The sequence below is a fragment of the Apteryx mantelli genome, chromosome 1, assembly GCF_036417845.1.
Source record: "Apteryx mantelli isolate bAptMan1 chromosome 1, bAptMan1.hap1, whole genome shotgun sequence".
Classification (NCBI taxonomy): domain Eukaryota; kingdom Metazoa; phylum Chordata; class Aves; order Apterygiformes; family Apterygidae; genus Apteryx; species Apteryx mantelli.
In genome coordinates, this window is record NC_089978.1 from 206606841 (window position 1) to 206618241 (window position 11401).

General features: G+C 38.8%; 1 protein-coding gene across 8 annotated transcripts; it reads right to left on the reverse strand.

Moving 5' to 3' along the window:
• Window positions 1-2425: 2425 nt before the first annotated feature.
• Window positions 2426-11197, reverse strand: CBLL1 (Cbl proto-oncogene like 1). Of its 8 annotated transcripts, XM_067316243.1 has the most exons (7): window positions 10624-10767; window positions 9671-9747; window positions 7835-8002; window positions 7354-7454; window positions 7011-7094; window positions 6106-6179; window positions 2426-5486 (listed from the first exon to the last, which is right to left on the reverse strand). In XM_067316243.1, the coding sequence occupies exons 3-7, from the start codon at window positions 7872-7874 to the stop codon at window positions 4445-4447; spliced, it is 1341 nt and encodes a 446-aa protein (XP_067172344.1). In that variant the 5' UTR covers window positions 7875-8002; window positions 9671-9747; window positions 10624-10767; the 3' UTR covers window positions 2426-4444. The 8 variants fall into 8 exon arrangements, with proteins under 8 accessions (XP_067172344.1, XP_067172321.1, XP_067172312.1 ...); XM_067316220.1 differs by lacking the exons at window positions 9671-9747; window positions 10624-10767 and adding an exon at window positions 11172-11197 and having other exon boundaries at window positions 7354-7451; XM_067316211.1 differs by lacking the exons at window positions 9671-9747; window positions 10624-10767 and adding an exon at window positions 11172-11197.
• Between the last annotated feature and the right edge of the window lie 204 nt (window positions 11198-11401).

Here is an 11401-nt window from a genome sequence, read left to right on the forward strand (position 1 = left end):
TGGTCAGTAAGAGTCATTAGTGTGAATATAACATACCTGAACACACTGAAGAACCAGCTATGAGGGCACCATTGCTATACAAAGATGATTTAACAGTAGCTAAGAATTGTTTTTAACAGCATAAAATAAAATACAGTGGAAATACAACTTATATAATACTGAAATTTCCTTTTCAGAAGTAGATTCAAGATGAAAATGAATATAAACCTTGACAATCCTCTGCATAATGCATTAGACTTTGTAGTGTCATATATATGAACAGGAAAAGCTCAAATTGTATTTACTATACATTCAATATTAGGTTGAAATTTTATTCTATTATACTCCTACAGTTTCCCAGGCTTGAAAAGTAGCTTCTGATGAGAACCTGTACAAACTTTGTCAGCAACATGGTAATGAACCCAGAGGGAAACAGCACAAAATTAGACAAAAGTTTTACACTGTACAAAACATTTTAAGAACAGAGGAGTGTTCAAACTAGATCCACAGAGAAAGCATATCCATGAATTTGCTTTTGGGAACACCTGACTTTACATCATACTGACAATAGGCAGGTTTTCTCCAGTGCTATGTCTGCAAAATTTAATATGCAATGAATACAAGTACTTCCACTTTATTTTTTGACAAAATGAACTTGACATTCCTTTAAGACCAACAAATGAAAACAAGCAGAAATTCCCTCTATTAAGGTTTTGTCTACTGGAGTTTTAAAACTCTCTTGGATCAGATATAAAATGAAATTCACACATTTTGTTGTTTTTTTAAAAGGATCTGAAAAATATCACTTAACACATATAAGCAATATATATATTGCTTATATATATAATAAAATAAAATAAAAAATATATAAAATAAAATAAAATATATATAATATATATATTGCTTATATATATATAGTTATATATATATATATATAAAACACATATAACCAATCTTCAAGTTAACAGCTTTTCAAAAAACAAAAATAAAGAACATGCTCATGCAATTAGCTTGCTTGTTCTAAAGTATGCATTGTTGCAGGCAATCCTTTAAGCAAAGTTAGACACGGAATTGAAGATAAAGTTTAAGGAGACAGGTATTTGGGATGTCCGCTGGTGTCCCTTTATTAATTTCATAGTGGACACAAACTATCATCAAGCTCCTTCTCATTCAATTATATGGCATTATTATAGGATCCTACAATGACTAAGAAATTTAAAACGTTGTCAGAATTTTTCTTAAAACTTGAGAGCTACTTGTTAATGCTTCATGAGGAAGACTGCTGCCACAGACAGGGATATTTATTTGCAATAAAACTAATTCAATTCAAATGTTTAACTTTTGTCTTTAAAAGAAGACATAGCTAGGAATCTAAAGAATTCACAAGCACCTCTTATCGTTTCTAAGACTGTTGAAGTATACAGTGAAATATAGTATATGGCATTTCTGAACTTCCCACTGAAACAATCAGGTATTTTGCAAAAAAACATCAAATCCCATAAATAAACTCAAAACAACTGTTAACAGAAGGTTTCCACCAAGGAAGTATTAAACAGAAATCTCTAACTTAAGAGCTTGTAAATATGAAAGCATGAACAGTACCCTCAGTTACAAAGATGCACTTAATACAGAGATGTGAATAATAAAGATTTAGGTCTTCCTTTACAAGCAGTACATAGAAATTTGACCCGAGTCCAAATCCTGCCTACATGAGATGACCTTTCAGTAAGTCCTCCATCGCAATGACTTTCAATTCATGGCCATTAAACAACTCAAGGAATCCCACTGATTTTAGGGGGAGTATTGTGTCACACTCCAGTGATCAAAACGTTACCTTTTCCAGCCTCAAAAATAACCGAAAAATTCCTCACATGTTCTCCACTGTGACATACGTTTATCTTTTGAGCTTTTAGGTGGAGCAAGGGCTGCTGTTTTCCCTTAATCTATTAAACTGCTTCAGCATTTTCAGAGAAGTATTTTACCAGTAACATCAGGAAAAAAATCAGTGGACCCAGAACTACTAGGTTTGAACCCTTCACCTGCTTCACAAGAGATTGGGTAATATCTAATAAAGATATGCACTCCAAAAGATTTCTAAAAACTAGGAGCATGATGGAAATAGTTGCCTATTTCCTTGTCATCAGCAGTTCACAGATAAAAGCTGACTTCCAGATGTCTGCTTTTTCAAAACAGAGAGCACTGGTTACGCTGACATCCCTCCCCACACAAAAGCTTCCCAGGTGGTATCCAAGTAAATCTACGTGTTACCTTCTCAGCCTATACAAAATGAAGCTGGTATCTAGAACCATCAGTAAGTCCATTTCAAAAAGCTCCATCAAACAGAAGTTGGGCTTTAGAGAGTCAAGTAATATTGGTCGCTTTAAGACACAGGGGTTTCCTACTATATGAAATTACATGCTGTAATATAAACCTGCCTAAAGCTGCTGCCTACTGAATCATTTAACAATGACAAAAGAAAGCACTTTAAAGTTCTTTACGTATTTATTATAAATTACTGAAACAAAATAATGGTGACAGAGCAATTTTCTCCTTCACCCACACCAAAACAGTATTCATCAACCCTGTACTGTATCATTCTACCACAGAGTCTTTTTCTTTGCTATGTGTTTTATTTAAAATGACTTTTTGTATTCTTCAGAGAAACCAAAACAACATTAGTCTGGTTCTTAGAAACAGGCATATTACAGCTAAGCAGATTTTTAACCAGTTGACACTTACTGACCATTTGTATACTTCAAAGTTTATTTGCACATCTCTAAAGATTTGTCATGCATCTATATTTATTTGAAAGGTAGTCTAAAAGATTTGCCCATGGTCACAAGGAAATCAATGGCAGTCAAGGACAGAGAGCAAATCTAAAGGGCACTTGCTCTGATAATTAGAAAACATGGAGTTTATATGTAAAATTACAAAATTTGGAATGTTGCACCATCAAGGCTCTTTGACAAATCAAACTAATGAAGCAAGAAAGAGAGGTTTACAAAACAAATAGTAACACTAAGGTTTTGAGAAGACAGTTCAGGTTATTTGAGAATAGTAGAAAATTACGAACCTTAAAAAAAAAACACCACAGGATTTTTTTTTTTCTATCTGAAAGCACCACTGCTAGAAAACTGACATTTTGAAAAAAGAAAGTTCAGCACTAACATTGATTTGAAATGCAAAGATAAGCATTCCAAACAACAGATGGCACCGTCTTACCATTGTCTGGTTCTGCTACCAGCCGCATTACACAGAACATTCACATCTTACAAATATAATAAATGTATTTAAGAGTGTGCTTATAAAACCTAAATTTTAGACCAAAACAGACCCGACAGTCTCCTTAAATATCCGCTTGAAAAAGACCTTTATACGAACCATTGTCTGTTCAATTAAATCTATATCACAAAACTGAAACAGATAAAAGCTTTGTAGGGTTTTTTATTTTTATTTTTTTTTAGATCTACACAACAGATTTCAGATCCCTTCTTTCAGATTATCAAAATGGGAAGTTTTCCTACTGTACATATTATATAAAGTGACACAGGCAAATGCCACTTCCCTCCAAAAAATAATCCCCTTCTCTCACAGACATGGCAAGCCAGTCCATGGCCACTTCCACACAAACATATCCATAAGTAAACACAATAGTTGAATTCAACACCAGCGAGGAGTGTACATGTAAACAGAACCTTCTGAACCAAAACTGAGCCTTTAAAAAACAAACAAACAAACAAACCCCCCCCCCCAAATCCTCAATATATTATGATGTGGTTTCATGTCATGCCCAAAGCTGCATTTCTGATATATTTATTTTGCTCTCCTGATATTGCAGAAATTAAAAAAAAGTGAGATGCAGTATTTTGCACATCTGATTTCTAGTGCCATGAATTCAGAATAGCCTGAATTCACTATAAGTAATGGTAACTGTTAATATAAGAGACATTAAAGTTTCCTTAGTATTTCATTCTGCTGCCCATTTGGAAAGTATTAGTACCAAAATGGTGTCCAGGAACTGTGTCTGTGTTAGCTTCACATAGAAGCCCAGCACTTTTACAACCATATTTCAATCTGATTATTGTACACAGGTTAACAAAAACGTATCACAAATGAAACTAAACATTGGATTTAACAAAAACAATATTGGTACAATGCATGTTCATTTTCTCCAGGAAATAATATTACAAGTGTTCATCTTAGGACAATTTAGCCACACTAGAGACAGAAGTTCTGTTAAAATGCAACCGTGGTCTACTAAGCCACTTATTTTAGCACTACAGAATATTTGAAGTCAGAGTCCTACGGCCAAGGTTTAAAAATTATTTAAGATTCAAACCCCCAAATGTCTTACAGTCAAAATGACAGTATTAAAAAAAATATAACCCCAAAACAATTAATTAAAAGACTGTTGTATATAGTTTTATCCTCTTCATAGCACACACTATTCATATAATTGCTCGTATCATTGGTAATAGGGTCTGTATCTGGCTTGATCAGGGTGGTGTGGTCCAGGAAGCGGGGCTTGAGCAGGAGGCCCTTGCATTCTTGGAGGTGGAGGTGGCCCTCTCGGAGCTGGCCATATCCCTGGACTCATCCCCCCTGGCTGTGTGAAAGGGGGGCTGAGAGTTCCTTGATCTTCACTGAACTGTGGCAAAGAGTTAGGATTATAGTGATGGGGAGGGGGTGCATTTACATTTACAGGTGGGCCTCCATGTTGAGGAGGGGGAGGTCCTGGAGGAGGATGATTCATATATGGTGGCATCTGGGCAATTATATGTCCAGGTGGGGGGGTTATTGGAGGAGGAGCAGAGGTCATTGGTGGTGGAGGAGCTTGGCTATATACCATGTGAGGAGTACCTGCTGCCTGAGGAGGATGCTGCAGCGGATGGCTTATTGGTGGAGGTGGTGGGGGTGGGGGTGCATAATGTTGCTGTGGAGGCATAATATGATGAGGGTGCGACACCACTGGCTGACCCTGATATTCAGGATGATGATGAGCAGGTGCTGGGGCTGGTGGAGGTGGTTCTCGAGCACCTGAATTTGAATCATCCTGTATAGGGACAGTTATTAAGTTGCTGTGTTTTCTTGTTGAAATGCGGAAGGTGTCCTGACTGACTGGGCGAGGTGGTGGTGGAGCCATTGACATCTCTGCAGGAGGTGCACGAATATCTTCGTGTGGCTGGTTATAATGCTCATGTGGCACATGCTGTAAAGGAGGTGGTGGCATCATGATGTGCTGCTTTGGCGGAATGTGGCTCATATGGTGTTTGTCAGGTGGCATTATGAAACGCTCAGGAATTTCAGCAGGAGGTGGAGCAATAGGAGGATGAACAGGTTCAAGAGGAGGACGAGTAACAGGCTTTCCAGCTCTCATATGACGGTGGTTGATGTGAGCTTGTAAGTCTCTCTGTGACAGATACGTTCTCTTGCACCCTTGTACAATGCTACACATGAAGAGAGACCCCCGTACACACTGCTCAATTCGCTGCACCGGTTCATTACAGCTAAATCAGAAAACAGTATTGGTTTATTGTCATCACAGAGAGCTCAATCTGCAGATCTTTTTGTTAAAAGTCAACCATTTTACCTATTCAGCAAGTTAGAACTGACTTTTTTTTCCTCCTACTGTAGCAATGAAAGAAACACTTAATTGATTTTGAAGTTTATCTAATTAGTAAGTCTCCAAATACATATTTGATTCCAAATGTATTTGGAATTTCCAGTGTATTCGATTCCAAATACAACTATGAAATAACATCAAAATTTCATAAGGTGGAAATTCAGAAATGACATAAACCTCTGTCACAAATTCCTTCTATAATACTTATAATACTTACCAAGAATCACACTCAATAAGCAAATTAAACTGCCATTTATTCCTTTTCAGATTAAAGTGATATCAGATTGAATATCTACAAGAACACTTAAACTGTGAAAACACTTAATCTCTTACAATGTGTTAGCTAAGGAAAAATAAACTATAACCAGTGCGGTAAAGAATACTCTGCTACTTCTACTAAATGTACATAAATAAGAAATATATTAATAAAATATCTGAAATAAGCTATTTATTTTCCTATATTTATGAAAGAATCTTTAATGATGAATCTCTAGAGAACTTACCCTGGACACATCTTGTCTCCCTTTTTCTCATGTAGTATAGCACAGTCATAGCAGAAAACATGCTTGCAAGGTATCTAGAGACAAATAAAAGTCTGTTTTAAGGCATCATACCTATCTGTGTTACTTTGCAGGATATATTTCCTCCCTCCAACACACGATTTCTAAAAATAAAACTGCCCAAGTTACCTGTGAAGTGAGCAGGCATAGCAGTAGTTAGTAGTTTAGAGCACACTGAACAGAAACTTCCAAAGACAGTTTCAGAACACTTTTTTTTATTTTTATTTTTTTTTTTAAAAGAAAAAGCATTGGAAAAAGGTACAGGCAAAAGTTTTGCAGTAATACTAATACTGAACCTTTATAGAAGCTGCATATGCAATTTAATTACACTTCTCTTGCCAGCTAGCAAGGATTATTTTAAAAGTATAACTGTCACTAAGCCTGATCCCTCAGTCTGTCACATTGCACTCAGAAATCTAACTGCATTTCAGGGATTTTGTGACACTCTATTAAAGGGACATAAAAATGAACAGTGTTTTCTAAATTCATTGCAAGTCTTCAGTTAAGATAAAAAGCTTATTTTTAAAGCTAAGTGACATAAGACTGAAAGCCACTCAACTTGAGGGTTGGTTTTTTGTTTACTTTTCTGTTTCTGTTTCTTTTTCTTTAAACCAGGCACACTTTCAAGCTTGCTTAATTGATCAAGAGAAAAAGTAACATCGGCCAGACATATGGAACAAAAACAGTGCAGCAGTTAAGGCTCTGGTTCCATCCTGATACTCTCCCGCTGTTCATTCAAAGGCCTGCTGAAATCAGTTAACCTCTAGAAGCCTCACAGGGACACAGCAAGACCCAATTTTACTTAAAGGGAAGCCACAGTTGCCTCTTCAACTGATAATTTCACTCACCATGCGTCCATACATTTTGATGGGCAATCCACACTTATCACAGAAATGGACAGGTGTATCATCCTTTTCCCCCAGCAAGTTTATCTAACAGGATAGAGAAGAGGGGGAGGGAACAAGAAGTATCAGTAAAGCTTCTCATTTCAACCATTACCAACACACCAGCAAATTCTGAAATAGTTGAGAATGAAGCAAAAATACCACAAACATGAGAAAGCAGAAAACACATTTTCAGTAAATCAAAAGCAATGGAAGTACTTTTACTTAAAAACACATCTACCAGGATGATACACAGTTTGGTATGATTCACAGACTAAGACCCATGATTTCCCATCCATGATTTTACCTTATAGTCCCAAAAGATGGGTCCAGGGAATCTCCTTTGATTTCCAAACATTTCACCCCCTTTGCATTCATATCGCTCCTCTTCATTATAATCAAATTCTTCTGTGGAAAAAGGAAAAGATGCACAAAGACAACACGACCACTTCAAGAGCCAACCTCAAAGCTTTCGTAATTGATACAAGCTGCCATTAAAAGTACGTATCATTCTATATTGAGATCATCAAGAAATGCCACAACACTTCCAGTCTGCTGGGCCAATTCTGCAGAAAGATACATTCAAAACAGTGAGATGGTTTGTTTTGGGAGTAGGCACCATTTATTATTTATGGCACAGCAGTAACTGGAAATACAAAACTTGCCTTGCTTTGAACTCGTACGGAATCTAGCAGACTAGGTCTCCAATACTGAATGGGGTCTTGAACAGTGCTGTAGAATACCACCTAGTCTTCCTTACTACAGGGCTAGCGTTTATATTAATTTACCTTCATCACCAGCTTGTGTCTTTGAAGGCATCCTGTTCATATTTCTTGGAGTTCGAGGTGCAGGTTTGGTTTTATTGTTCTGTTTTGAGATAAGTTTTATAGGGATTCTTCTACGAACGTCAAGACCACCCAATGATCCTGAACTATTTGTTCCTTGCAAATCATTGTCTGTGAAAGAGAAAAATAAGTTGTTGTAATTCTTCAGTTATTTAACAGTCCATAAAGAGGTTAAATATTAACTGAAAAGTTTTAAGCAAAATAATCGTTGAAGTTTGCTTAAGACTCATATAACATACCAAAGTTTACCCACTAGAAAATGATCTTAAGTCTCTTCACACATGATTTCTTCTAGAAATCAGGTCACAGAATTGTTTTGGGAACAACTGTGATCTTGGGGAATGTAGTTTTAGAAATAAAGCTATTTTAATAAAAGTAGCTTGTCTGTCAGAGCTAGCCTGTCAGCTCTCCATAACAGGGAAATGACTGTTAAGTATTGTACTGCTCCTATCACAGCTTGAATATGTCTTTTATTATTTATGTAGTCAAGATTGTATAAAATTATCTTTTTTCATAAGAAAATCTATGTAACTTGTTTACTAAGCAAGCTGGAAGGAAACTAGTTTCCATACTAACTCTCAGCAACTTGACATATCACTTGGGAGTTCAGTATAAAGCATCACAAAAAATATTGATGCTTACAGTATATAGTAATATCTTTGCCAAAATAAAATTAGCACTCCCCCCTATACAGAATTCTCTTCAACCAGTTTTAAATCTGAGTACCACGGCAAAGAAAGCAAGAAATAGTCTGATACATGCATGAGTAGATATGGGCCTTAAGAGATAATCTAGGAGTCAGTATTGTAACAGGCAACACTCACAAAGGGGGTACAGTTCACACACTTCCCCATCTTTCAGTAAGTCCACCTTAACCTACTATATAGCATCTCATTTATACAAATTTTGTATAAATTTGTACAAATGTATAAAATTTATACATTTATACAAAAATACAAAAATAAAAGATGTCTTTCACAAATCAACACAGTTCACTTTCATTTTAACTGAAAATGCTATTTTGTCAATATATATGCCTATCAGCTCTTTGTAAAAAGAAAAAAAAAACCCCAACTTCTATAAAACCATTACTAGACTTATATTTATAAGCCTTTAACTCAATATCCATTACAGGATGGGTAGACATGCAAGACCATAAGGAACACAGCAGCTAAACTTACGTTTTGAAACACAAGTAATCAAAAGTTTCATTAGGAACTCTCTTGCATGTCTTAGCATTTTGGAGGGTTGGGTTTGGGGTTTTGTGGGTCCTTTCCCCCATCCCCCCCCCTTTAAAACATTTCAAATGCAAGTCTTGTCCATGTTTTTAACTGGGAAGATAAGGACATAAACATTTAACATCTTTGTCATTTCTGGTCTATCATGAGAGGGTTTAGCATCAAAGGCTGGGAATGTTTAAAAGCGGGACCTGCTCAGCCCCCAAGGAGTGTGCCACAAGCTATTATAGAGTGAGCCCTGCTGTTCAGCTTCAGATACAGCACTGCAGTCCTGGAATGACTACTGAGGCTCCAAAACATGCCAACAGGGAAGCATCTGGACACTGGAATTAGGTCCAGATAGTGTAACACTGCACAGTATCTCACCTAAACAACCACTGTCCTTCAAAGCTTATAAGCTCCATATACAACACAACAAGTAGAAGGAGAAACAGAAAAAAAACGTAAATGGGGACTTGCTCAAAGTTATTCAGCAGCTAACACCAAAACTAGGAACTGTGACGAGTTTCAAGTTGGGACTGTGCCCTAACAGTCACTTTACCTCAAAATCAAGAACCCCAATTTTCTTTGGGTCAAGTGTATTTATTTCTCTTAGTACTGTGGTTGACACGTTTCAATCTAAAAGGCAAAATGTAAAAAAAAAAAAAAAAAAAAAAAAAAAAAAAAAAGACAATAAAACTTGTTTTTACTTTTGTTAATTTGGAGGGTTTTAGGCCATCCTGTTGGCTAAACAGATGACCCAGCAAACATGCAACTCAAATACAAGGCTTCCCCAGAGGCAGTTAGACTAGAACATAAGAGACAATAATGCTAAAGCTGTTAATGTTTCACTTGTTGGGAAATTCTGTTTTTTATTACAAAAGTTCTGAGATTATTCACAAGTCCTCTAACAGAAAACCTAAGGCAAACGCTGCTACTGGGGTAGAATGAGAGGAAACAATCTTGAATCGAATACACAAAGGCACGACATCAGAGACCAAAAAGGTCTCTGCAGGACCTCAATCCTTTTACAAACGAGAATAACTAAAATAAGTTTTAAAAACAAAACAGCTTTTTACATGATTTAGTCCACTGAACTAAAAATAGGAGGAAATGAAGTTCTGATACTTGTCTTCCATATACCTTTGCAAGCTAGGAATACTTACATGACTTAGCTGCTCAACTAATCCAAACTAATAAGTGTATTAGTCATTCATATTTCATAGAAGAACAATAAACTGTAGTCCATATAAGCATAACTAGCAGCAATAAGTCAAGAAAAAATATGAAAAATGTAACAAAATTGTTTAGACTACTTAAAGATATAATGAGAAGTGATACTTCCTCTTAAGTTGTCACCTCCATCAACTTCTTTGCAACTTTTTTCTGTACTTTAAGTTTTTTTTTAAATTTACAAATACAGTTCAAATACTATACTATACGTGTTGCACAATCATTCTTAAAGAAAAAAAATCATTCACTCATCTACTCGTTAGATCGCGCCAGCATACTAACCAGCAAAATATCAACGCAACAAAAACAAATTCACACGCATTATTAGAACGCATCCTCTCCGGAGCGCAACCCGGGAACCAGCAAACACATTATCGGCACCGATCCCGGGAAGCGCGGCGGCCAAACAAGCGCATCTCTTCCACCTCCCGGGCGCCGCGGGCTGCCTCCGCCTGCTGCCGGCCCACGGGCTCCGGGCGCAGGGGCCGCTGGCGGCCGCGGCGGTCACGCCCCAGGCTGCGCGGCGCCGCCGGTCGCGGGCCGGGGCCGGAGCCGGGGCGCGGCGGCGGGACCGTTGGCGGGCGCGAGGCCGCGGCGGGGGGCGCAGGCCGGGGCCGAGGGGAGCGACTAGGCCCCGCCGCGCGGGCCGCGGCGAACGGCGGCGAACCCCGGGCCCCGCCCGCGTCACCGGGCGCCGGGCCGCCTCCCCGCTACCCTCGCGTCGTCCCAAGCCCGGCAGCCCCGCGCGCGGCCGCTCGCCGCCCGCCGGCGCGGAGCGGGCCCGAGTGGGGACGGGTATAAATGGGTCTCCCGGCCTCTCCCCTCCTCACCATTGTGGTCCATGATTCGGCGCGGGGCACTGTGGGAGCGGAAGGGTGGGGCCGGAAGCGGAAGTTGCCGGGAGACGGGCGGGCGGGCGTCAAAAAGGGCGCTCTAGGGACAAGTCCGCGGCGCTCGGTGCGTCTCCGTAGAGCGGCCGCGAGGCACCGAGGGCGCGGAGGATCCCGCGGGGGAAGGGGAAGAGGGGAAGGGGGGGGGCCGGCCGGCCGGCCGGCGGAGC